We start from the raw sequence: 27,807 nt of genomic DNA, 5'->3' as shown, positions 1-27,807 counted from the left end.
ACAGCAGGGCGGCACTGGACATTTGTGTGTTGTGAGAAAGCTCTCGGCAGTTGAAGGCTTATTATTTTGGCCTTCCAGGTAACAGTCCATGTGCAAAGAAATGAAACCTCAATGGATAGGTGCTGGAGCCACCCTGGCTCAGATGTCCCATGCCCCAAAGGGAAATTAATCTATTATAACAGTTCTGCCCAGTTAACAGGGCCACCCCACTGTCCCAGCCCGAACCTATAGCTTCCTGCTGGTTAAAAATCTCCATTTAATGTACTCCCAGAAAAGATGCAGGCCAAAAGCAGCACCAACAGGCAATGAAACTGACACTGCACCTTTGTCAAGTAGGAGACCAGAGCTAGAAGCAGCTTAGCTCCAGGTAGCTTCCATCCTGCTGAAGTACAAGGGACACTCCCTTCCCCCACCCACCAACTTCCCCACTCCCCCGCCCCCGTTATGCTCTCTGCCAGTGCAACCTGCAGGGTCTCCCAGGTTATCCCTTCAGGTCAAGTTTTCCCTATTGCCCCAGAGAGATGGTAATGTAAGAGGCAGGTGGGCAGTGGTGGGAGTCTGCTATGCATTGTCTCATGCTCAGATGCTCACATCTAAAATTTGGCCTGGATCAGCTTTCCAAGAGCTGATGAGTCTTTTATTCAGAGCTACTCTCCATTTTCCTTAGGAAACTATGGGTGCTTTGTAAATATTTGTTTAATTAAACAATTAATTATTAGCACTTCTAATGTACTTGGCAGGAGGGCTGGGTATTTTATATCAAACATTTCTGAATTCCATGATGTTGCACCAAAGTGGTTACAGCACACTCCATGCTGCAAAGATGGGAAAACTGAGTCAGAGAAGCCATGTGGATTATTCAACAAGTGACAGCACTAAGGTTGAACTGATGGGTGTCTGATTCTAAAACATCCACTCTAGCCCTAGATGGTTTTCTCAGTGGTTAGAGCATTGGCCCTCAGACTGAAGGGTCCCAGCTTCAAGTCAAGAGCGTATATCGCTGTTGCATGTTTGATCCCCGGCCCCAGTTTAGGCATGTGTGAGAGACAACCAATCGATGTGTCTCTCTCACATCAGTGGTTTTCTCTCTCTGTCTCTTCCCCTCCCTTCCATTCTCTCTAAAAATCAATGAGAAAAAATGTCATTGGGTGAAGATTAAAATAAAATAAAGTCAAACACCCACTCTGGTACTTTGTGGCTCAAAGATGCCCCTTGTCCTGTGAGTGCTCATGCCTGGACCAGGAGAGCAGATAAGCAGGCATCCACATAAAAGAGGGCTGAGGAAAGATGTCCTATCAGGATGTCTCAGTCCTGTTTCCATATCTATGTCCTTCTTTCCCCAGGCCTGAAAAGGGTGAAACAGCCACTGGAGTTGATGCCATTTGTACCTACCATCCTGACCCTGCAGGCCGCGTGCTGGATAGGGAGCAGCTCTACTGGGAGCTGAGCCATCAGACCCATGGTGTCACCTGGCTTGGTCCCTACATCCTAGACAGGGATCATCTCTATGTCAATGGTGAGCCTCTGGTGGTGACAGATGTCCTCTGCAGCACCAGTTGGATTCTTTTGTCACTGCTCTGAGCTCTAACCAGAGGATACACCCATGTCTGCTTCCAGATTTCTCTCTCCTCACTCTTCCACTCCTTGTGAGGTCCCTGTTCTCCACCATATGTGTATACGTCACATACAGAGAGTGGTGGGAAGTCACAGAAAGGTTATAGGAGGCACAAGTCACCATCTGTAGGGGCACAACCTCTTAATGGCATCTACTCTTCTCTTACACCAGTAGTCCAACCCCTTCATCCCTTTCTTAATAACCTTTGAAACATCCCATCTCACTCTTACCTACTCTGCAGGTTACACCAGACCAGTCTTGACATCCATCCCCAGTGGTAAGTGTCCAAACCTTAGAAGGCCCTATGGCCCCACAGTGATTGGTATGTGTAGCTGGTTCCTCCTCCCTATGGCTAAGGCCTCAGTGTGGGGGAAGGAAGCCTTAGGGTCTTTATTACAGCCACTCCCTCCCAACTTCAACTCAGTTTGGGCATCAAGGCCAAATTGTCTCTGGCATCTCCAAGGTGAAACTGCATTATTCTTATTTCTGATACTTCCTCCTCAGTGTCTGTGACTTCTACACCCTCCTTGAGAAACTCATTGGCTCCAGTCTCTTTCTCCAGTTCTACAGGTAAGAGCATTCTCTATATGTCTACTGCTTTCCAAGCTGCATGCCTCTGTGCTTCACAATGAGAAGTCAAGATAGCATACATGGGCAGATCAAGGCAAGGGGACAGTGTGAGAAGGATAAAATCTAGAGCCTGAGCTTCTGCCCTAAAATAGCTGTGTGACCTTGGGGAAGTGCCTTAATCTTTCTGACACTCATTTTCATCTCTGTCAGATGCGGGTAAGTAACAGGATGTGCCTCCAAGGTTTGTGTGAGGATTACATGAAATACCAGATGGAAAGTGCTAACAAAGGGTATAATGTAGCATAGAGTAAGTCCTTACCAAACATCAGCTGTTATTGCTGCTATTTTTGTTGTCATTATTATTATTATTATTACTAGAGGCCTGGTGCATGAAATTCGTGCACTGGGGGTGGGGGGTTGTCCTCAACCCAGCCTGCACCCTCTCCAATGTGGAACATCCCTCTCACAATCCTGGACCGCTGGCTCCTAACCGCTCACCTGCCTGCCTGCCTGATCCCTAACTGCCCCCCGGCCGGCCTGATCACCCCTAACTGCCTTTGCCTGCTGGCCTGATCGCCCCCAACTGCCCTCCCCTGTCAGCCTGGTTGCCCTCAACTTTCCCCCCTGCTGGCCTGGTCACCCCACGCAGCCTGCCGTTTGGTTGTTTGGTCACCCCTCATTGCCTCCCCCCCCCCCCCCCCCGCACCAGCTGGGTCGCCCCATGCAGCCTGCTGCTCAGTTGTTTGGTCACCCATCACTAACCCCTCTGCTGGCCGGGTTGCCCCACGCAAGCTGCTGCTCATTCGTTTGGTTGTCCCTCACTAACCTCCCTGCCAGCCTAGTCGCCCCACACAGCCTGTTTGGTCATTCGTTCGGTTGCGATGGTCGCTTAGGCTTTTATATAGATAGACTAGAGGCCCGGTGCATGAAATTTGTGCATGGGGGGGAGGGTCCCCTCAGTCTGGCCTGCACCCTCTCCAGTCCGGGACTGCTGGCTCCTAACCACTCGCCTGCCTGCCTGCCTGCCTGATTGCCCCTAACCACTTCTGCCTGCCAGCCTGATCGCCCCCTAACTGCTCCCCTGCTGGCCCGATCAACGCTAACTGCTCCCCTGCCAGCCTGATCACCCCCAATTGCCCTCCCCTGCCAGCCCAGTCGCCCCCAACTGCCCTCCTCTGTTGGCCTGATCACCCCCAACTGCCCTCCCCTGCCGGCCTGTTCTCCCCCAACTGCTCTCCCCTGCTGGCCTGATCGCCCACAACTGCCCTCTCCTGCCAGCCATCTTGTGGCGGCCATCTTGTGATGACATGGGGGCAGCCATCTTGTGACGATGTGGGGGCGGCACATGAGGGCCATGCCGGGAACCAATTCCAGCATGTAATAATTACAAGAGTTTTATCAAAAGGTTGGTGAAGCTTGTTGGACTCAACAATGGCTGAGCCACAAATGTAGTTTACCTGTTCCAACAGCTAAAAAGCATCTCCCCCAAACCTGAATAGGATAATTGTTTACTGCCAGACAGCTCAGGGCATTTTATTGCCTCCTGTTGGCCAAAACCTGAACAGCTGTAGGCTATTCCCCAAACTGACAATGCTTCTATAAACTCTTTGAAACCTTACCCTTTGAAGTGTATATCTCCACCTTGCCTTAGGACAAATTGTGTTAAGTAAATAGCACGGGGTCCTTAGACAAGGAGTAGTCTTCAGTTCCTTTAGCTGAAGTTTTTCTTACCCCCAGTGCCTTTCAAAATTATCTTTCATCTTTGGACTCCTTCTTGAATCTACGCATCAGCCCCTTTCTCCAGATTGCTGAACACTTTGTAAGGCTGGGAAAAGAACCCCGGCAGGGCCACCTAGGCTTTTATTAGTATAGATTATTATTACTAATGTTGTTCAAAATAAAGCTTTCCTATTCTGGGGAGAGACATTCTGAGCTTCTGCAGCAGATGTGAATACCAGACTGACGCCACCCCTCTGCCCCTGACCTCTACATTTAGCACAGGCAGTGATTCAGGGTGTGATATCTTCTCTCTCAACTTCACTGCAGTCTCTGTCCTTGCCCTGGTGCCATTCACCCTTAACTTCACCATAACAAACCTGCACTACATGAAGGACATGCAACATCCAAGCTCAGTGAAGTTCAACAAAATAGAAAAGATCCTGCAGCACCTGGTAAGTATCCTCCTGCCCACCTCATTCCTACACTGCCCACTGATGCCCACCATGCCCACTGCTATCAGTCCCCCACCTCTCCTATGCTCCATTCATCTCTCCTGCCTTCCAACTGATGCCAGACCTGCTCTTCTCACCTCAGCCCTGCTCCTGCCCTTCCCTATCAGTCCTTCTACTCACCTCTTTCTCCTCCCTCAACAGCTCAGATCCTTGTTTAAGAACACCAGTATCAGTCTCCTCTACTCCAGCTGTAGACTCACCTTGCTCAGGTAAGATCACCAGAGATGTCCCAGTGAGGCACAGTGAGATTTTATCCACAGTCTTCTAGGGCTGGGTCCTCCCTTTGATCTCAGCCTTTTCCAGCTCCCCACCTGAAACAGCCACTGTCCCTCCAGTTCTGGCCCCTGGTCTCTGCACTGGACCTTTCCATCCTCAAGAGTCTCTAATTTCACATGCAATATTTAATAGGAGCAAAACAAAACATAATAACCTGAAAGTATGCACTGAATTCTTTCATAAGGATGCATCTCGTCCTTCACAAAGAATAAACCCATAGCCTACCATGCCCACAACCCACACTGCATATGTTTATTTTTTTTTATTTGAATTCTTTGTTGTGACATGGGTTAATAACTAAACTTATATAAATTTCAAGTGTGTAATTCTGTAATACTGAGGTATATTGCATTGTTTGCTCACCAACCAGTGTTTAGTCTTCTTCCATCACTGTACCAGGTGTACCGGTTAATAATGCAGATTTTTTTTCAATAGATGGAGTTACACATATGTTGATATATATGCTATTTGATATGTATGCTCTTTTGTTGTATTGACAGCATGCTTCAAAACTTCATATGTCAAATTTGCTGAAGGTGTTAACATCATAGATATTTTTATGCTTAAAAATTTCTAATTTCATGCCAAAAAAAAAGAGCATTTGTAGGAAGTTTTAATTCATTACTTTATTTTGAAGAAAAGTGCTGCTGAAAATTATCGTATACTTTGGGAAGCTTATGGTGAACGTGCTCCATCTCAAGATACTTGTGAACGCTGGTTTAAATGCTTTAAACGTGATGATTTCAATGTGAAAGACAAAGAACGTTCAGGTCAACCGAAAAAGTTTGAAGACCAACAATTACAAGCATTATTGGATGAAGATGCGTGTCAAACTCAAAAACAACTTGCAGAAAGATTAAACGTTGCTCAGCAAACAATTTCCGATCATTTACAAGCAATGGGAAAGATTTTAAAGGAAGGAAAACAGGTGCCACATCAACTGAACGAAAGACAAATGGAAAACCAAAAAGTCATCAGTAAAATGTTGCTTCAGTGGCACTAAAGGAAGTCTTTTTGCATCGAATTGTGACTAGTGATGAAAAGTGGATTTATTTTGAGAATCCCAAATGCACAAAATCATGGGTTAATCCAGGTTCACCATCAACATCGACTGCAAGGCCAAATCGCTTCAGAAAGAAGACATTGCTCTGTGTTTGTTGGAATCAAGAAGGTGTGGTGTATTATGAGCTTCTAAAACCAGGTGAAACTGTTAATACTGATAGCTACCAACAAATAATCAATTTGGACCACGCTTTGATCGTGAAAGGACCAGAATGGGCCAGAAGACACAGCAGAGTAATTTTGCTTCATGATAACACACCATCACATACTTCAAAACCAGTTAAAGACACATTAAAAGATCTTGCCTGGGAAATATTAACCCACCCGCTGTATTCACCAGACCTTGCTCCTTCCGATTGATGGCACACGCACTTTCTGAGCAGCACTTCAAAACGTACAAAGAAGTGGAAAATTGGGTCTCTGAATGGTTTGCCTCAAAACAAGAAAAGTTCTATTGGGACCGTATCCATAAATTACCTGAAATATGGGGGAAATGTGTAGCTAGCAATGGACATTACTTTGAATAAAGCACTTTTGATGTTTCTCTTGAAATTATCATGTTTTCTTTTATTACAAAATCCGCATTATTAACCGGTACACCTGGTATATTTGACCCCTTTACCCTCTTCAACCTCTCCTCAAGCTCTCCTATTGTCTGTATCTATGACTTCGTTTTGTTTGTTCATTTGTTGCTGTTTTCTATCCCACATATGAGTGAAATCATAAGCTTCTTATTTTTTCCCCATTTGATTTATTTCACTTAGCATGATACTTTGAAAATTCATCCATGCTGTCATCAAATCTGTATATTTCATCCTTTCTTATGGTTGAGTACTATTCCATTGCATATAGCTACCACATCTTTTTTATATAATCACCCATTGAAGGACATTATTTCCATGTCTTGGCATCATAAATAAAGCTGCGATGAAAATACGGGTGCATATATATTTTTAAATAAATGTTTTCAAAAAATGTCAAGTAGATATCCAGAAGAAAGGTTTCTGAATCATATGGTAGTTCTATGCTTAAATTTTGGAGGAAACTCCATACTATTTTCCATAGTGGCTGTAACCAGTTTACATTCCTACCTGCAGTGAATGAGGGTTCCTTTTTCTCCATATCCTGTCCAACACTTGTTATTTCTTGTCTTGTTGATAATAGCCATTCTAACACGGGTAAAGTGGTATCTTATTATAGTTTTAATTTGCATTTTCTTTATAGCTAGTGAAGTTGAGCATCTTTTCATATGTGTGTAAATGGCCATTTGTATGTCTTCTTAGGAAAAGTGTCTGTTCAGGTCCTCTGCCCATTTTTTAACTGGATTGTTTGTTCTTTGTTGTTGAGTTGTAGGAATAGTTTATATGTTTTGGATATTAGCCCCTTATCAGAGGTATTGTTTGCAAATATCTTCTCTCATTTTTGCCTTTTTGTTTTGTTGTTGGTTTCTTTTGCTGTGCAGAAGCTTTTTAGTTTGATGCAGTCCCATTCATTTATTTTTACTTTTACTTCCCTTGCTTTTAGGATCAAAGACACAGAAGCTTCTCTGAGACCAAAGTTCATAAGTTTAGTACCTATGTTTCGTTTTATTTATTTTATTGTTACCAGTCTTATGTTTAGGTCTATGATCCATTTTGAGTTAATTTTTGTGTATGGTGTTTAATAACAGTATAGTTTCATCCTTTGGTATGTGGCTTTCCAATTTTCCTAGCATCATTTACTAAAGAGGCTTTCTCTTCTCCATTATATGTTTTTGATCCTTTGTAGAAAATTAGTTGCCCATATACGTGTGGGTTTATTTCTGGGCTGTCAATTCTGTTCCATTTGTATGCATGTCTGTTTTTTTTCCAATACCATACTGTTTTGATTACTGTAGCTCTATAGTATAGTTTGAAGTGAGAGACTATGCTACGTCTGGCCTTGTTCTTCTTTTCTCAGGATTGCTTTGGCTATCTGGGTCTTTTTTGTGGTTCCATACAAATTTGATGAATTGTTTGTTATACTTCTCTGAAAAGTGCCATTAGGATTTTGATGGGGATTGCATTAAATATGTATATTGCTTTAAGTAATATGGCTATTTTGATAATGTTGACTCTTCTGATCCATGATTATCTTTTTGTCTTCCTCATTTTTTTTTAACAATGTCTTGTAGTTTTCATTGTATAGGTCCTTCACATTCTTTGTTCAGTTTATTCCTAGGTATTTTACTCTTTTTGTTGTAATTGCAAATGGAATTGGTGGTGTGTTTTTTTGTTTTTGTTTTTCATTTATTCCAGAAATTTTATTGTTAGTCTATAGGAATGCAGTAGATTTTTGTACATCAATTTTATATTCTGCAACTTTATTGTATTTGTTGTTCTAATCACTTTTTTGGTGGATTCTTGCCATCTGCAAAAAGTGACAATTTTACTTCTTTCCCATTTGAACGCCTTTTTTTTTCTTTCTCTTGCCTAATTGCTCTGGCTAGAACTTCCAGTACTATGTTGAATAACATTGATGAGAGTGAACATAATTGTTTGCTCCTGATTTTAGAGTTAAAGCTTTCAGTTTTTCACCATAGGGGGTGATATTAGCGAGGGGTTTGTCTTATATGGCCTTCATTATGTTGAGATGCCTTCCTTCGATACCCATTATATTAAGTGTTTTAATCATAAATGAATGTTGTATCTTGTCAAAGGCTTTTTTGCATTAATTTATATGATCATATGATTTTTGTTTTTTATTTTATTAATATGTGCATCACAGGGATCAATTTGCTTATGTTGAACATCTTTATGTCCATGGAGTGTACCCCACTCGATCATGATGTATTATCTTTTTAATGTGTTGTTGTATTTGATTTTCTAGTACTTTTTAAAAGTTTTTTACATCTATATTTATCAAAGATATTGGTCTACTCTTCCTTGTGGGTTTGATCTATTAAGTATAGACTATTTTGGCTGGAAAGTTTATTTCAGCCCTTTTGCGATCTGCTGAGTAAGGATTTTACTGTTCTTTAGGCCTCAGGGTGGGTGCTTCCTGAGTCTGATGAATCTGTTGTTTCATATTGGTGGGCTGTGGAGCATTGCAACTTCTTGCACCACTTCTGTGCCCCTGGTCCTGGGCCCAGCCTTAGTGTGCCAGCCACGCAGACCCAATTGCTGTCTCTGCCCCTCTGCTTTGCCCAGTGTTGGTTGCACCCCAACCCTTACCTGCTATTGTGTCTGCTGAAGTCTTGGGGAGCACCGGACTCTATGCAGCTTCTGTCTCTGTTCTTTCCCCTCTCATCCTATCTCCACTGTTCACTCAGATATGCCACCTTTAGTTGTCTCAGTGCGATATATCTCAATCACCTCTGTGTGTTGAGCATGGAATCCTTTGTTGAATTATAAATGTTCGACTTGTTGTAACTTAAAGGGGAGAGACCTAGAGGTCCAGTCATGCTGCCATGCAGCTGATGTCACTCCTGGATATAAGTATTCTGAAGACTAACACACAGCAAGCACTTAGTATGCATCAGACATTGGGGTTCTTCACGTATGGTCACTACTGACATTTGGGGTCAGGTAATTCTTGTGGGTGGCTGTCCTGTGCATTGTAGAACATTTAGCAACATCTTTGCCTCTACCCACTAGATGCCTGAAGTACCCCAATCCCCCAAAATTGTGACAATCAAAAATGTCTTCAGACATTTTCAAAGGCCCCCAGGGAGTGCAAATCCAGAGGGTCATTTAAATGATTTCCATACATCATCTCCCAAATTCTTTAAACATCATTATTAATCTCACCACTTTACGTATGAAACATCAAGGCACAGGGAAGTTCAGGAACTTGCCCAGAGCCAATAGCTGCCAAATGGTAGAACCAGGATTCAAGCCCAGTCTCCTCAGAGCCCAGGCCTTTGCTCACTAAGCTTACTTTATCGCTTTTCTTTGTGAAGAACCACCGGTTCACTCTCATTCCACATCATCCCTTCATTTGATTGTCTTCTCCCTTCCAATGCAGAGGTGTGGAGCTCGGCCTTAGGTCAATCTAGTGATGGGTGTTTCTGAGCATGTGTGGCCTGCTCTATTCTGACATCTTTTGGAGGGTTGAACCTTAGTGGCCATCTCTCAGAAATAACTCTCCAGGCCTCCAAAAATAGAATTTGAGAAAGGACTGTCTTCCTGAGGTGCCAGAACAGAGAGAGATGGAATGAAAGTCACCTTCCTTAGAGCCCAGCCTCGGGTGCCGATGCCCCTTAGTGAACGTGACCTCTCCACTCCTCTGGCCTGGAGTTCCACGCATTTTCTTTCCATCCACAAACATTGCTGGGGCCTCTAGTGTGTACAAAGCTCAGTGCTCTGCTCCAAAAACTTGATGGGAGCCAAAGCAGATTCTGTCCTTTAGAATTGTGTATTATATTAATTATATGCAAATATGTGTATATATTTTAATTACACTATTCTAAGCAAATTACTAATATCAATAGATTTAATCCTCACACGATATACCTGGATACCATGATTACACCCATTTTGTAGATGAGAAATGGTGGCCAGTGACAACATTGAAGTGCTGAGAAATGAGGGAAGTATAGGACCTATGAGGAACTGGGATGAGACCTCATCCTTGGAGAGCAGAAGTGATGGCCAGGAGACACAGTTCTGGGGCAAGAGGAGTGTTGCAGGCAGAGGGGATAACATGGGGAAAGCAGAGTCTAAGGCAGAGAGGACATGCAAATTAGAAGTACTTACCTTCGAGGAGGGAGGCAGAGAGGCGAGGTGAGCAAAGAAGGTCTTTGATACCCTAATGTGCCTGTTTGCGACATTGGAGCTTTATTCACAGGCAGTAGAGAGTGAAAAGTTTTCAGCAAATCTGTCTAACAAGGACAGATTTCCATTTAGAGTTGCACATAGAATGGAATGCTGCACACAGAATGGATTGTAAAGGGTAGGGAGGCCAGTGAAGGGAGTCCTGTACAGAAGGTGGCCTCTTATGGAACTGTTTTTACAATGTGGAGCAAATTCACTCAATGATGGAAGTTACAACATTCCTGTTGGAAAGAGCCGCACCACTTTGAACTTTCACTGTGGTGCCCCACAGTGTTCTCAAGGACCTTCTGCAGATGGATCCTCATTGTCTCTGCCTCTGTGTCCCTACCTGCACAGGCCTGAGAGAGATGGAGCAGCCACCAGTGTGGACACAGCCTGCAACTACCGTCCTGACCCTGCAGGCCCCGGGCTGGACAGAAAGCAGCTGTACAGGGAGCTGAGCCAGCTGACCCAAGGTGTCACCAAGTTGGGTCCCTACACCCTGGACCAGGACAGTCTCTATGTCAATGGTGAGCAGTGGCCACCTTTTCCTTGTGTGTTGCTGAGTCCTCATGCTCCCCCAGCATGCCTCTTATTCCTTCTCTACATCCAGCACCTTCTCTCTCTCTGCAGGTTACACACACCAGACTTCAGAAACCACCCCCCATGGTGAGTACTGATGAGTAGCCTTTAGAAGCCCCCTCTACCCTACCAGGAAAGGAAGTGACAGACCCCTGCCCACATCTCCAGCTCTCAGGGAGGGAAAGGGTCAGGGACACAGGCTGGGGAGTCATTGCAATACCACACAGCTATGAATCACTTTTGTGTTGTTAGCTGAACACAGAGAAATAGCCACTAAATGTTGATGGGTGGATGGATGGAGGAAAATAAGTTAGCAATGGATTTGAGATAAATAATAAGTTTAGGTGCAAATCGTCTCCTTCAAAGCTGGATAAGCTTCCAAATTGTTCTCTCCTTCACCTGCTGCAAGTGATGGTCACTCTAACCTCAACACTGGTGATTCTGGAATCAGGCCACAAGGACCATCAGTCCTCACAGTGTCTCCAATGAGATGGCCAGTGGTCTCAGGATCATGGCCTCAGGCCCTGCCCCCTACATCCACCCCAGGCCTGACTCAGTGTGGGCTCTCCTCTCCCTCCCCTGTTGCAGCCACAGGACCACCCCTGGTGCCTTTTACCCTCAACTTCACCATCACTAACCTGCACTACATAGATGACACGTGGCCTCCAGGCTCCTTGAAATTCAATACCACCGAGAAGTTCCTGCAGCGCCTGGTGAGAGCCCTGCCCATGGTGGTAGATCTGCCCACCTAACCTCTGTCAAGCACACTGATGCCAGCCCCACCCACTGCACCCTCTCCTGCTCATTTAAGCCATCTATTAAACTCCCTCCTGCCCACTGGTGACAACCCCTCCCACTCCTGCCCTGTCCATCAGTGCTAGCCCTGCCCACGTCTCTCCTACCCAACCTTAGATGACCATCTTTCCCCTGCCTCTCCATCCATCTATTTCCCTTGTCCTCACCCACAGCTCAAGGCCTTGTTCAAGAATACTAGTGTGGGCACTCTCTACTCAGGCTGCAGACTGACCCGCCTCAGGTGAGACCTTGTATATCCAGCCAGAGCAGCCTCAGGTGCTTCCAGATCTGAGGAGTTTGTTCTGCTTCTCCCTGCCCTCCATGTCTAAGTTCTGAGAAGAAGTGGAATTCAGGAGGTGTTTGCTCCAGGACCAGTGCTTCTTCTGACTGAACCTCCTCCTACCAACTGTCCCAGATTCTGAGGGCTCATCAGCAGGCTTGGATCCCTAGTCCCTCCCTTTGACCAGTGATGGCATTTCCTTTAGGTTTTCAGCATTTTTCTCAGACAAATGTGTCTTCCACTTGCTTTAATCCCAAATTCCATCTCTATGCATGTCTCTTGGATAAGCTTTCCTGTCCCAAGGCCTTAAGGACGCAGGTTTCTGCATTTCAATTTAATCATAATTTTCTCACCCACTGACAGTTTCTGCCTTGCAATTTAATAATTTTCCCACCCACTGATGGCTCACAGTGTGAGGATGGCCAGAGTCAGTGAGCTCAGAGAATCTAAGTCTGACTTCTCACCTCTCTACCGCCTCCTCATTTCCTATGGCTCATTCCTATCCTGCCCCCAGAACTGTCAGCACCCCTCCCTAGGAATTCACTTCATTTATTGTCACCCCCATTATCCACCCTTGCCAGGCCCAAGAAGGAAGGGACAGCCACTGGAGTGGACATCGTCTGCACACACCGCCCTGACCCTGTGGTCCCCGGGCTGGACAGGGAGCGGCTGTACTGGGAGCTGAGCCTGCTGACTGGAGGTTTTACCCAGTTGGGCCCCTACACCCTAGACCAGGACAGTTTCTACATCAACGGTGAGGAGGGCCATCTTTTTTGCATCTCAGCTTGTTTTAAATCCTCCCTCTCCATTGCCCTTTTCCCTAATCCCTCCCCTTCTCACTTTGTTTCTCCACATTCGCAGGTTACACCTACCAAACCCAGACCACCACCCCTAGCAGTGAGTATTCTGATGTTCAGAAGTCTCTACAGCCCTGTAATTCCCAGGCCTTAGTAACGAAAGAGGCCAGGAGTCCACTGCCTCCATGCCCCACCCCCACCTCACCTCCTGCCTGGGGAAAATGGGGACCAGTACCCATAGAGTCCAGAAGTGGCCACCTTCTCCCTGGCATCTCCAGAATGATAATGTTCCCACTCGAGTACTGGGGATGCTTTCTCCCCAGTTTCTGTGATGCAGGTGTTTACATCAATGCTGAGGGGCTGTGTTGGGGCTGGGTCTCCTTCTTCCCACTGAGGAGGCCCTATGGCAACAAGCTTCCAAGTTCAGATTCTCATTGATTGGGGCCTCACATTTCAGAGGGATTTGAGCAAGGCTTTTGCCTCTCCGGGGCAGGGAGGGTGAATTTTGTGTCTTCCAGGTGAGCACTTAGTCTTCCTTTTAATGTATCCCAGCCATGAGTCCAGCTGCCATCTCCTCTTCAACAGCCAATTTTTAAAATTTTATTTCTTTATTGATTTCAGAGAGGAAGGGGGAGGGAAAGAGAGATAGAAACATCCATGAAAGACAATCATTGGTGGGCTGCCTCCAACATGCCCCACACTGGGGATAGAACCTGCAATCCAGGCATGTGCCTGATCGGGAATCTAACTGTGACCTCCTGGTTCATAGGTTGACACTCAACTACTGAGCCACGCTGTCAGGCCAATTTGCTTTCCCATGGAAGATGTCTTCCTTCCCCCTTCCTCACCATCTCTCCCTCTCTTTACAGGTTACACCCATTTGTCATCTGCCACCACCCCCAATAGTGAGTATTTCAGATTTCTGTGTACCTGTGACCACTGCCCTGTCCCTAAAAATAAGCTGCTCAACCAGCCAACTCTTTCCTCCTGTTACTGCCCCCACCCAAGAGGATGGGAAGGAGTCCAGAGGTCATGCATAGGAATGTGGTTAAACTGGGAGTGTAAGGAGTCACCCTCCCTCCCTACTCCCCACACAACTGACCCCAGGATAAATGGTGCATAGAGAGAGGTGTACATTTTTATAACTAGACCCACCACTAATGCCACCATTCCCTTAAGATTACAGTACAATTTAGATTTTATTCCTGGTTGTTTTCCTCAGTTCCTGTGACATCCATACCCTTCATTTCTCTGGCTCCATCCCCCTCCACAGGCCCATAGGTAGGAGGCATCAAAACCTCTCTGCAAAATCACTCATACTAGATCACTTCTCTCATTACTCACTTACTAGATCACTTTTCTTGTTGTTCACTTATTCATTTGCATGGATTTCAGGGACCACCTAACTATCAGGATCCAACTGCTCAGAATCCAGATCCTGAGTCCAGCCCACATCATACAGCTGCTACTGACCTTTGGTCCACCCACCTCCTAGACATCATCCAGCCCCTTGGTCTCTGACCCTAAAGTCATCATCTTTTCCCAAACTTATTCTTTCTCATCATCACCAAGGCAGGCGCCAAACTTGACTCACCCTGTTGCTCACCTTCCACCTCCATCCATCACCAGATCATCTCCTCTCCTTACGGAATATCTCATGAGTCCTTCTTTTCTCTGCATCTGCATCACTCAGCCTTTATTCAGGCCACCTGCATTTTTTGCTAGGGCAGCTGCAGATGCCTCCACTCTAGCCTGCTACAGTCCACACAGCAGCTGCAGCCTCCCTCCCGATGTTAACATAATTCCTGTCTGTTGAGAATCTTTGGATGACCACCTGCTCTACAAACAACACCCAAACTCCTGAGCTGCATAGACACTGCCTCCCCTTCCTGGGCTCAGAGGCTCCCTCCAATTTCATGTCTAGACTCCCCCAAGGCCACAGTGCAAGGACTTCAAGTTCCTTAAGTGCAACTGCTCTGCCCTCCTGTCGGGCCTTGTTCCTTCTGCCTGAGCACTTTTTCCACTTGCTCAGCTCCTGTCACCTAACTCTTATTTGAGCTTTTGGTGAGACCAGAAATGATGTTTTCTCTGGGAAGCTTTCTCCAGTCATTGATGGAGTGTCTGTCTTTGAATGGTACATCTTCTGGCTTCCCTGCATCATAATGCTCTGATCCCTCTCCTGGCCACATTAGGAGACTATGCCCTATTCATCTTTGATCCACAGAATCCAGCACAGAGCCTCTCACACAGTAGAGCTCAATAGATGCTCACTGAATAAATGAGTGGAGGTTCCCGATGTCTTAGCAATTGCATAACATTCTCTCTTTCAGCTCCTGCAGCCTGTGGCTATACTTAGTCCACTGCTGGTGCCCCCTGGTTAGAGCCCCAGGCACCCTTGGTGTTTACTGTGATCCCAGCTGAACATATTTCTCTTCCTCCTCTACAGCAGCCACTGCCCCCACCCTGGTGTTCTTCACCCTGAACTTCACCATCACCAACCTGCACTACACAGAGGACATGGGGCACCCAGCTTCCTTGAAGTTCAATTCCACTGAGAGGGTCCTACAGCACCAGGTGAGGGCTCTTCAACGACTAGCGTCAGCCCCGCCTCATGCCTGCCCACAGCCATCAGCCCTTCTGCTCACTACCCGCTTTTCCCCTCCAGTTGCGGCTCTTGCTCAGTAAGACCAGTGTCGGCCCCCTCTTCTCAGACTGCAGACTGGCCTCGCTCAGGTGAGACCCCCCCAGATAGAGTGACTTATCAGGCCAGGTGGACCCTCATACACCAGCCAACAGGGCTTAATTCTTGGACATGTCCCTGGCACTGCTGGCCTTCAGCACCCTCCATGATACCTCCATGCTTCTTCATGCCCAGAGGTAGTGAAAATGCTCAAGGCTTAGAAATGAAGCACCCTGTTTATAGTTCATGTAATTCAGAGAACATTTTGTTTTCATTGAAGGTTCTTCTATTAGAGAACTACTGTATCCTGTCTGCAAATTCTAATTAAAATGTTTTCTGTGCCTAATTGTGAGAGGTTGGCTCAGATAAGAAACATTTAAGAGAGCCCCAACAAGGCTTCAGAGCTACCCCTTCAGCATTTCCTCAGCCTACTCCCTTTCACTTTCCACACCCAAAAGGACCCCCTTCCATATCCCACATCCCCATGTCCTTCCTTCTCCAGGGCTGAGAAACATGGAGCAGCTACTGGTGTGGACATTGTCTGCACCCACCACTCTGACCATGCGGGCCCCAGGCTGGACAGAGAGCAGCTGTACTGGGAGCTGAGCCATGAGACCCATGGTGTCACCCGGCTGGGTTCCTTCACCCTGGACAGGAACAGCCTTCACGTCAATGGTGAGGAGTTAGCTACAACCATGATCTCTTTCCCAGTTGGGGTTTGTGTTGCCTCCATTTCTTTAAAGCAATAAATCATCCATCCTTTTTTCCTTTTGGTCCAGGTTCAGTTTTCCTTGTGATGAAATAATCACTGGGTCTAGCCACCTTGAATCTCATTGCCTGGTTGCCTCCTCCTTGAATATTTCTCCACTGCCTTTTACCTCTACTTTTATCACACACAAAAATCCCTTTCCCTTAATCTCTATGTTCGTCCCAAAACTCGCTCAGTTCCTCTCGCCTTCTCTCTGCAGGTTACACCTTGCAAGTCACAACCATGACTCCCACCAGTGAGTATTCCTGGCCCCTATTTCCTGGGTTTCATTCCCACTTCAGTTTTGGAAAGCATTTGTTCTCCTTCACCCTCTGTCCTTGGTGAGAGAAACACCTGGAAGGGCCCCTAACACATTCCTTCTTTTTCTCCCGGGGTTCTGGTAGAGAATTCCAGCCCAGGGTGAGAAAATCTTAGACACTGACATGGTTTCCCATATCTGACCTTAACATGGTTTTCATTTTAACTCTTCTAAAACCCTACCCTGGGTTCTCTTTTCTTATCCTTTCATTCATGTCTTTGTTGTTATTAGTTTCTCAACATCAGTGTTACACCCATTGTTTTATTGATTTTTAGTGATTTCAACTCACTACCTTCCAGGCACCATCTAAGTTGCATACTGTATTAGTCAGCTCTGGCTGCTATAACAAAATACTGGGTGGTTCAAGCAACAGAAATTATTTTCTCACAGTCCTGGAGGCGGGAAGTCCAAGATCAAATTGCAGGCAGGGGTGGTTTCCTCTGAAGCCTTTCTCCTTGGCTTACAGATGGCTTCCTTCTTGCTGCCTTTTCACATGGTTGTCCCTCTGCACACACATTCCTAGTCTCTCTGTGTGTTCTAATTCCCTCTCTTTAAAGCACATCAGTCAGATTGGATGAGCCCCACCTCCACCAGTGGCCTCATTTTAACTTAATTAGCTCTTTAACGGACCCTATTCCAAATACAGTCACCTACCAAGGCAATAGTTATTAGGGTTACAATATATGAATTTTGGGGGAGGACACAATTTATCCCAAAACATATACACTCTGTCCTTTAATTCTCACTACAACCATGTAACTTAGCTCCATTTTACAGATGACAAAGCTCAGGCTAAAAGAGGCTGCCAGCCCACACAGCAAATAAATAATAGAATCCAGAGTCCCTGTAGTTCCAAAACTTATGCTCGAACTCTCCATTATGGGTTAATTTATTTCAAAAGGCTTATTTTTGGTGCACACCTACTGTGTCTTAGTTTATGGGCCAAACTCCCTTTGCATCTGAAGCACTGCAATGAAAACATTGTATGTTTTCAATAATTAATCGCCCTTGCATTAGGGTGTGTTTTCTCAAACTATCCTTGGGTCCAACTACCCTCCTTTACTTTTTCCAAACCATGACAGGCTTCTGGGCTCCTGAGGTCCAATAACAACCATCTTTTCCTAAATTATATTAGGAAAAGTAAGTTAAAGTCAGCTCCATTGACTGTGTTTTGTTTATCACTATACAGTCCTGGGAGTAGTTTCTGGAGCATTATAGGAACAAGTCAATGCACATGGAGGCAACACAAAATTGACGGATGTAAAGAAGGAAGAGGTGATGAATGGAAGAAGGGAAGGAGAGAAAATGGAAGAGCAGATGGAAGGGAAAAATATGAATGGAAGAGAAAAGAGTAAGGAGGGAGGAAAGATGTATAAAACAGATGGAAGGAAGAAAAGAGGGATGGGAGGAATTAAGATGGATGGATGAAAGTGAAGATGGAAGAAGAAAGGTAGGAAGGAAGCAAGGATCCATAGATGGATGGAATGAAAGACGGATGGAAAGGTAGAAGGAAGTATGGACAGAAGGAAGCTTAAAGGGAGTGATAACAGAGTAGAGGGAAGGAGGAAGGAGGGGAGGTAAGCTCCCCCCGGCAGAGTTTTGTCCTTAAATAAACACTGTGTTCCTGCAGCACTTACCTATTCTGTAGTCAAGCCACGGGACCACTAGTCTTACCTGTATCATATGTTCATTTATTCTACTTCTATTGGGGTCTATACAGGTCATCCCAACTATTGAACATTGTACTAGCTGCATGTTGTCCTCTGAGCCAGAGCACAGCAGGGGTGGTCACAAGCAAGGTCTAGGGTTCAAACCAGATTTTCCCTCCCTTCAGCCATGTGACCTTGGGTAGATGACCATTTCTGTTCTTTGGTTTCCTTCTTTATTTAACGTGGATAATCCTAGAACCAGATTATATTTATCCATGTAAAAAGCTTTGACATAGTGAGGAGGTGTTTGCTTATTAATTTTATGTAATGAATCCTCACATAGTGTTTACTCTGTGCCCAGCACTGTGCTTAAGCATGTTACAAAAACTAACTTGTTTAAACCTTATGCTTGGAAGTAGGAACCATTATTGTCTCTTCTTACAGATGAGGTGCAGAGCCCTGGCTGATTTGGCTCAGTGGATAGAGTGTTGGCCTGCAGACTGAAGGGTCCTGAGTTTGATTACAGTCAAGGGCACATGCCTGGGTTGTGGGCTTGATCCCCAGTAGGGGGCATGCAGGAGGCAGCTGATCAATGGTTCTCTCTCATCGTTGATGTTTCTATCTCTCTCTCCCTCTCCCTTCCTCTTGTAAATCAATAAAAATATATATATTTTTTAAATTGAGGTCCAGAGAGGTTGGTTATAGCTGCTAGGATTTTTAAACTTTTTAAATCGATGCATAGAAGGTTGACATACCTGGTTGTATTGGCAGGAGAGATAGATAGATAGATAGATAGATAGATAGATAGATAGATAGATAGATAGATAGATAATAGGTAGATAGTTAACATAGGTATATAGAAAGATCAATGATAAATAGATGAGAGATTAGATCTATCTCCTGCACTTACAACCAGGTATGCCAATCTTCTGTGCAGTAGTTTAAGGAGCCAACAATTCTCGTAGACATAAATATAGACTTAGATATCGATCTATCTATCAAAAGGAAGGGAGCAAGAGACTGAGGCACAGAGAGACAAAGATAGAGATGGGGAGCAGAAAGAATATGAATAAAAATACCAGGGGTCATCAGTTCCCCATCAGCGTGGCAAGTTGGAGACTTTTCTCCTGGGAAAGTACAAAGCCACATTGTTTTCTCAGAGCCCTCCACTCCTGCATCTGGGTAGAAATGGCTCATCTTGATGCCCCAAATCATTAAGCCTGCTCTACTCACTGTTAGAGTTGTCTCCATTAACAAGTGACCCTCAGGCTAATGAGAAGGACATGGGTCCCATGAATCCCCAGTCTTAGGTAGACATTGGGCCCCCCCCCCAAACTCCCTGCAAGCCTTGGCTCTCCACCCATCATAGCTGCGGAGGTCAGTGAGGAGCCTTTCACACTGAATTTCACCATCAACAACCTGCGCTACTCAGCAGACATGAGCCATCGGGGCTCCCTCAAGTTCAACATCACAGACACCCTCATGCAGCATCTGGTGAGAGACCTGCTTACCCCTCCCACCTCTCCATGACCCATCACAGGGATTGTTGCCCACCTTTAACCAATACTGGCTCTCTCCTTCTTCTCCAGCTCAGCCTGTTGTTCAGGAAGAGCAGCCTTGGTCCCCGATATGCAGGTTGCAAGGTCACCTCGCTAAGGTGAGAACACCCCACTCCATAGCCCACCGCCAAAGGACATGGGCTTCTGTCTGTGGGGCTGCCCCTGGTTGTGGCAGGCTATTCTGGGGGGTTCTTTTCTGCATCCATTTAAAAAGTATTACATTATTAATTTTTTATATTGTGACAAAATACATATAGACACAAAATTATCCATTTTAACCATTTTAAGTGTACAATTCAGTGGCATAAACTACATGCACAATGGTGTCCACCCATCATCACTACCTAGTTTCAAAACTTTTCATCACCTCAAGCAAAAACTCTATACCCATTGCGCAGTTATTCTCATGTCTCTGGATCAGTTTTTGTTCCGTTGGTGTTTATGAAGTACTTCTCAATTAGTATTTTAATTAAACTGACATGATGGTACAGCACCTCTGAGGCAGGTAGTAGGTACCATGGTGGCACTTCCTCTGCCCTCATCTAGTGGAGAAATCAGACAGGAATGAGGAGAGTAAGTATTGAAGTAAAGTGCTTTCAAATGCGATAAGGTGATGCAAAGCATAAATAAGTAGAGAGTTATGGAAAAGGAGTTTTACCCTGGGGACAGGGTAGCTTCTCTGTGGAGGTGACTTCTGAGATGTGTCCCAGAAGGATTTGGCCATGAAAACTCTTCTAGGCATAGGGGACAGCCTGTGAAAAGACCCTGTGGTAGAAATGAACTTGGCAAGTTCAGTAAACAGCAAGGAGGCCAGTGTGGCTGGAGCAGAGAGAGAACAAGGTTAGAGAGGGAGGAGATGAGATTTGAGATATCATCAGGGTCTACACCGTGTAGAGCCTTGAAGGAAGTTTAACTTTTGTAATTTTGGTAAAATACACATAACAAACTTACCATCTGAACCATTTTAAAGCATACAGTTTAGTAGTATGAAGTATATTCACATTGCTGTAAAACCAATCTCCAGAACTTGCAAAAATTAAATTCTGTATCCACAAAACAACAACTTCCCATTTCTCTCTACCCCAATCTTGGCACCCATCATTCTGCATTCTGTCTATATGAGTCTGACTACTCTGGGTATGAATAGAATTATGCAGCCTTTGTCTTTTTGTGATGCTCATTCAATTACCGTAGGTCTTTAAGGTTCATCCATGTTGTAGCATGGCAGAATTGTCTTCTTTTTTAAGGTTGAATAATCCTCCACTGCATGTATAGATCACATTTTGTTTATTAATTCATTAGGACTTTGGATTTTACATGGAACAGGCAATGTGCTAGGTGCTGGGTGTTCAACACAGCAATGAATTACACTGTCCCATTCCCTGACCTAACGGAGGTCAACGACTGGAGGGAACAGGGACAAGTAATACATGCTCGCATAGTGGATGAGCAGGGTTGCAATCACAGAAGAGGTTCCTGACCTCCTGGGAGGGTTCTTTGAGGAAGTGGAGGTGTCTAAGTTGACACCTGAAAGATGAACAGGAAATTGCCCAGGTAAGGAAAGAAGGGAAGAGACTTCCAGACAGAAGTCACTGGAAGTGTGAAGATCCCAAGGTGAGAGAGTGTGGCCAGGTAGAGAAACCATGAAAGGTTCAAGAAGGCTGAAACACAGGATCTGGGGTGTGTAGTGACCACAGGTGGAGAGATGTCAAGAGAACTGCATCCCCCAAAGGTCAACCTCTTCTTCCCCAGGTCTGTGAAGAATGGCGCCAAGACAGGGGTGGACTTTCTCTGCACCTACTGCCAGCCCCCCAGCGGCCCAGGTCTGCCTGCCAAGCAGCTGTTCCATGAGCTGAGCTGGCAAACCCACGGCATCACTCGGCTGGGCCCCTACTCTCTGGATAAGGACAGCCTCTACCTCAATGGTTAGCAGTTCTCAGCCTATTCCACTGGAGCCACCCCCTAACTCCAGAGGATTCCCATTTACCAGTTCTCTAGGGGAAACGTTGAGACAAACTCAGGTGTGATTCTCAACTCCACACTGATTCTTCTCCCTCACTCCACCAGGCTGATCCTTGATTAAACTTGTTTTACAGAAGAAGAAACTGAGGCCTAGAAAGGTTAAATAATTTGTCCAAGTGGGTGTAGCTTGAGAGTTGTGGACCCAAGTCATAACCAGCATCTAATGTCAGTCTTTCAAGGGGATATTTGGGGAAAGAAAGTCGCACATCTATCTCCCCACCCTGCTCTCTTCTCACCCTTGACTAAGGATAGACTTCTATTCTGGGTGGGGCCCTATACCAGGAAGGAGGGAAGGCATCTAGGAGATCCAGGCTTCCGACACACTGGCCATCAGCCTACAATCCAAGAAGTGACAGCGTGTAAGAGGGTGACATTCATCTGGGGTTCTGCGAGACAGAGTTTGGCCATAGTAGGTTAATTGCAGTAACTCAGCTTCCCTCCTCCATCTACAACCTAGAAATTATACTTGGCAACTAACACTTATCACCATGGCCCCATCAGGTAGTCAGGGAGACATTCTGGTCCTTTGTGACTCCCACTTTAGCAAGGAGGGAAATGGAGCTCAGAAGAGGGAGGGGACCTGCACACACGTACAATAGGTTTATGGCCAGTCTGCACCTTGATGTTCTGAGTTCACATCTGTTGCCTTCACCTTGGCCATTGCAGGGCCCACTTTAGGATTTGCCTCCCTTGGAAACTGCACAACCTATATGCTTCAATTTGTTCACTCACTCAGCATTTACCAAGCATCTGCTGTAAGCCAGGCACCAGGGACAAAGACAGTCTACATGCACAACCTGACATCATGTAACCTCCAATGGGACAGAAACTGTTTTGTTCAGTGTATGTTCCCTAAATGTAATGGAACTTGGCACATAGTAAGCCTGAATAACTATTCAGTGGACGGAGGGATAGATGGAAGGAGGGTGGAAGGGAAGATGGTGGAGTGTATAAATATGGGGGGGAGGGGATAAATGTATGAACATAAATGTGTGTCTTCTGTTGGGGGCATGGTGGATGGGGAAGAGTCATTTTTAATGGAAAGATCAAGAAAGCCCTCATAGTGGATATGACATTTGTGTCTCATCTTAGAAGATGCCTCGATGCTCACCTGGTACACATAGGGAAACGAATCCAGGCAGGAGTCCCACATGACTCAAATGCATGGAATACCTGGGATTGTTCTGCCACTTCCCCTTATATGTGACTTGTTCATTTCCAGGTTATAATGAACGTGGTCCAGATGAGCCTCCTACAAGTATGTATCTTTGCCTCTAGTGCCCATTTTAGACTCCTTAGTTCTTGAGCCAAGCTTTTCTCCTCACTGACAAAGGGAACTTGCCCTAAACTTAGTCTGGTCTTCTGAGTGGGGCCAAGGTGTCAGTGGGAGGAAGAATGCTGAGTCCTTGGCCTGTTTTTGGACCTGCTTCCATGATACTGGCTTTCTAATTTGTCCACATCCTTTTGGGTTAGAAAAGAAATTTTAACAAGAATTCCCTACAGGGATGGAGTTGAGGTCAGATGGTAACTTTTAGTTCATGCCTCCTGAAAACAAAATCTCTTCCAGGCACCCCACAAGGGGCCTCAGCATCAAACTGCAGACTCTAGGGGCTACTCAGTGGTTAGGCCAAATTTGCCCATGAACTCATCCAGTGGTTCCTTTGTTTATCTTTTAACCCATCTATTCTTCCATTATCCAGTTACCCCTTCTCTCAAATACCTTCTTTTCTCCCTCTTTCCCTCCTCCCAACACCTCCCTCCCTTAATCCATTCTTTCCTTCCTCCCTTTCTTCCTTCTTTTCTTCCATTCATCCATCCAATCATCCTTCTGCTTATTTACCTGTGTGTATTCTTTCTGTCCTTCCATTAACCTCTCCAACTTTTCTTAGTGCTGTTCTCTCCTTTTTTATCATCTGTCCACTCATCCTTCTGACCATTCACCTGTTTGTTCTTTCCTACATCTGTCCTTCCCTCCTATTTTCCTTCCATCTCTCCAACTTCTATTCTTTGTCTTTATTCTTCCTGCTTCCTCTTTGACCCTTCATTTGTTCATTCTTCCTCTGTCCATTCAGGTATCCAATTTGTCTGTCCATTTTCTGCCCGCCTATCTATCTGTCTTCTTTGTTCAGTCTGTCTATCATTCACCCGCTCTCACTCTCTTGAATTCATTTCATTTACAGGTTTGCTCACCCCTATACTCACACAATTACACCTTTCCTCACTCTCATTTATGATACACCTATGAGTGGTTTTCCTAGGACAACCTCTGCTGGAGTCCATGAGATCCTGATGGGACTTTCCCCCTTTGGGGGGGCGGGTCTGTCCATCACTGATGACTGCCTTTTTCATAGGTCCTGAACCAGCTACCACGGTCCTGCCCACTTTGTCATCACCTGTGCAACCAGAAGCAACCACAGGTATTTGAGGGGCCTTTTCCTTCCTAAGAGAAGCTCTCAAGCCCCACCAGATAATTGTCACACAGGAACTGGTGAGCTAGGCTGTGAAATTCTGGTTTTAGGACAACCAGTTATACCAACAATTTAATTTAATGCCTACCCTCATGGAGCCTCCAGGCTTGTGAGATTAACAGACCATTATAACAAAATGTAGGATGTTTTGGGAAGAGGCATCTGGTATAATTTGAATGGGAATAGCTTTCTGGTGAAAGTTACCCACACGGAGCCTTTAAGAAGGAGTAGGAATGCTCTAGTCAAATAGAGCATGGAGAAGGCAATCACCTGGTAGAGGGGATTGATCAAAGGGTCAATAGGCACAAACAGCGTAGTGTAGTGAAATTGAGAGGGATTTCATTTGCCTGAAGTATAAAACTTAATATGGAGTAGATGGGTAAATGAAACTGAAATACTGGTAAGAACAAGATTAGGAAGGAACTTGAGTGTCAGGTCATTATAAGCTTGAACCTAATGCTGAAGGCCATAGGGTGTTGTGGATGATATAGAGCAGTGGTGACCATAGTGAGACTTTCATTTAAGAAAATTTCTACTATTATTAAGTGTGGAGAACAACTTTTAGACAGGGTGTCTACTAGTAGTGTGCCTGCTGGGGTATTGGTCCAGGTGAGAGAAGGTAAGAACTGGGCTAGGAGAAGATGGAGAGAGGTGATGTATGTGAGAATCATTCACACGTGGAGTTGGTAGTACTTGGAGGTGAGATGAGTAATACTCATATTTCTGAGTGTTTATGATGGTTTTGACTTGACCACACCAGTGGGTGGTGGTGCCACTGGAAAAGAAGACAACAGGTTATCATGATTTATCATGATTACAGGACTCTGATCAGGACTCAGGCCAGCTCCCAGTGACTGCCATCTCACCCCTTCTCTTCTTACAGTTCTGTCGTACAACTTGGAGACCCTCACACTCAACTTTACCATCTCCAACCTCCAGTATTCAGTAGACATGGGCAGTGGCTCAGCTATGTTCAACTCTACTCAGAGTATCCTGCAGTACCTGGTGAGACCCTGGTCCCAGCAGCTCCTGGTCGGGTAAATCCCACCCAGCCTCTTACCCAGCCCTCCTGCTCATCCTCTTCCTCCTTCCTCTCCAGCTCAGATCCTTGTTTATGAAGAGCAGTCTGGGCCCCTACTACTTGGGTTGCAGACTGATCTCCCTCAGGTAAGACTCTTTCCTGAGCATTTGCCATAATGGCCACTTGTGGTGACCACCCCTTTTTCAGTCTTCCCACCAACCTCACATTAGCTTCTCCATCTTTCTGGCCCCCACACCCAGCAGTTTCAGGATCTCTCTCTTTCTAGAGTTCCCACATGCCTCTCTCCCCAGGCCTGAGAAAGATGGGGCAGCCACCAGGGTGGATGTCATCTGCACCTATCACCCTGACCCCTTGAACCCCGGGCTAGACAGAAATCGACTTTACTGGGAGCTGAGCCAGCTGACCCACAGTGTCACCCAGATGGGTCCCTATACCCTGGTGAGGGGCAGCCTCTTTGTCAATGGTGAGTGTTTATGCTGAACTTGGATTTACAGTGTTCATTACATGTCTTTGTTTTATTTTATTTCCTCTTTAAGAAATCGGTCTAAGCTCAGGCTGGGAGATACCCTCCACAACCTCCATGGGGAGGGTATTTCCTATTATTTCCAGTAAAAACATGAAATTTTTTAACCAAATTAATATAATATATTTTAATGCAAAATCAAAATTACAGACACATAGTATCTAAGCAAGGTTTCTCTAAGCCAGTTGTTCTCACCCAGAGGCAATTTTGCTCCCCCCAGTAGACACTGGCAATGTCTGGAGACATTTTTAATTTTCACAACTGGGAGAAAGTGCTACTGGCATCTAGTGGACAGAGGCTGAGATGTTGCTAATATCCTTCAATATACAGGAGAACCCCACCACCAAGAATCATATAGCCCCAAATGACAGTAGTTCTGAAGATGAGAGACCCTGCTGTACATGGTTCATAGTCCCTAGATAGGCAGCACACCAACACTTACCACACTTTACTGCAATTACTTGTTTTATTGTCCAACTCTACAAAATCAGGATTTGCCTACTGGGTCGCTGGATCCTTAGTTCTTAATAAGTTGGCACATTGTGGTACTCAATGAATGAATGAACAAATAAAAGATGAGAATATCAGCCCCTCATCTGTAGGTATCTGCTGCAGTTCCCATTCATTCATTCAACAAACACACATGTGTGACAGTTCTGTCCCAAACCATGTGTTGGGTGGGTATGGAGATAAAAGACACAGCTTTGTCCCTGGAAAACTCATAGTCAAGTGAACTAATGATTTCTTAGGGACACAAAAATAGCATCAACATTATATAACTGGTTGCTATGGGATGAGAGATGGGAGGGGGACAAGTCAAGGAAGGCTTCCTGAAAAATATGTGCCCAGACCTATGTTAGATACCGGGGCATGACAAGAACAAGATAGGTGGGTGGTTTCCTTCACTCCTGGAGATCCATACCTTTGGGCTTCTGGAGCATGAAGAGGAGTTTTCCAGGAAGAGGGTGGAAAAGCATTCTATAAAGTGGTAACTGCATAAGCACAAACATAAAAACTCAGCTCAGGAGAATCCCTATAAGCTCCGAGTTTCCCCCTCTTTGGGTGACTTTCCATTTGGGAACCCCCACAGTCCCCAGGGCATGAACCTCTGTGATGCCATGCCTCCATGCTAAAAGCTAAGCATCTTGCCTGGCCTGTGTTGCTCAGTGGTTAAGCATCAACCTATGAACCAGGAGATGATGGTTCGAGTCCCTGTCAGGGCACATTTTCCAGTTGCAGGCTTGATCCCCAGTAGGGGGCATGCAGGAGGCAGCCAATCATTTATTCTCTCTCATCATTGATGTTTCTATCTCTCCCTCTCTCTTACTCTCTGAAATCAATAAAAATATATATTGAAAAATAGTAAAAAGAAAAATAAGTGCTGAGCATCTTGACATGTCTTTTCTTTCTTTTCATGGTCCTAGGCTATGCCCCACAGGATTTATCTATTCAGAGTGAGTACCAGCTAAATTTCCGCATCATCAACTGGAATCTCAGCAACCCAGACCCCATGTCTTCTGAGTATACCTCCCTGCTGAGGGACATTCAGGACAAGGTATAGTCTCTCTCACCCATCTTATATCTCCTTGCCCTGGGTATCCCTCTCATTCCTCTAACTTACATCTATTAACTGATTATTTCAACACTTCACTTTAACCAAGTTTTCTGAGTTCTCTCAGGTTCTGGAGGCAGAACCATGTCTGCCTTCCCCATTCCCAGATGAGCAAAGTGAGGCTCATAAATGGGAGTTCTGTGCCTAAAGTCACACAGAGAGTTGGGGGCCGAGAGAGGATTTGAACTCAGTTCTCCCTTGCTCC

The 27,807-nt window shown here is 45.3% G+C and overlaps 1 protein-coding gene across 1 annotated transcript in view; it reads left to right on the top strand.

The window, feature by feature from the left end:
* The window catches only part of MUC16 (mucin 16, cell surface associated), a gene marked incomplete at its 5' end in the record, with an annotated part of 94,513 nt that overhangs the window by 57,202 nt on the left and 9,504 nt on the right, over positions 1-27,807 (top strand). The window contains 21 exons of the mRNA XM_080675431.1: positions 1,344-1,516; positions 2,396-2,401; positions 4,232-4,356; positions 4,558-4,625; positions 10,884-11,056; positions 11,697-11,821; positions 12,077-12,144; positions 12,765-12,937; positions 13,045-13,116; positions 15,427-15,554; positions 15,646-15,713; positions 16,163-16,335; positions 19,746-19,870; positions 19,966-20,033; positions 21,688-21,860; positions 23,180-23,215; positions 24,309-24,374; positions 25,309-25,430; positions 25,525-25,592; positions 25,758-25,930; positions 27,415-27,545. Coding sequence (XP_080531557.1) covers positions 1,344-1,516; positions 2,396-2,401; positions 4,232-4,356; positions 4,558-4,625; positions 10,884-11,056; positions 11,697-11,821; positions 12,077-12,144; positions 12,765-12,937; positions 13,045-13,116; positions 15,427-15,554; positions 15,646-15,713; positions 16,163-16,335; positions 19,746-19,870; positions 19,966-20,033; positions 21,688-21,860; positions 23,180-23,215; positions 24,309-24,374; positions 25,309-25,430; positions 25,525-25,592; positions 25,758-25,930; positions 27,415-27,545 — 2,314 coding nt within the window. The remainder of the gene's footprint in view (positions 1-1,343; positions 1,517-2,395; positions 2,402-4,231; positions 4,357-4,557; positions 4,626-10,883; positions 11,057-11,696; positions 11,822-12,076; positions 12,145-12,764; positions 12,938-13,044; positions 13,117-15,426; positions 15,555-15,645; positions 15,714-16,162; positions 16,336-19,745; positions 19,871-19,965; positions 20,034-21,687; positions 21,861-23,179; positions 23,216-24,308; positions 24,375-25,308; positions 25,431-25,524; positions 25,593-25,757; positions 25,931-27,414; positions 27,546-27,807) is intronic.

The sequence above is a fragment of the Plecotus auritus genome (genome assembly GCF_963455305.1).
Source record: "Plecotus auritus genome assembly, chromosome: 6".
NCBI lineage: Eukaryota > Metazoa > Chordata > Mammalia > Chiroptera > Vespertilionidae > Plecotus > Plecotus auritus.
The sequence above is the reverse complement of the archived record's forward strand: the minus strand, read 5'-3'. Positions and strand labels throughout refer to the sequence as shown.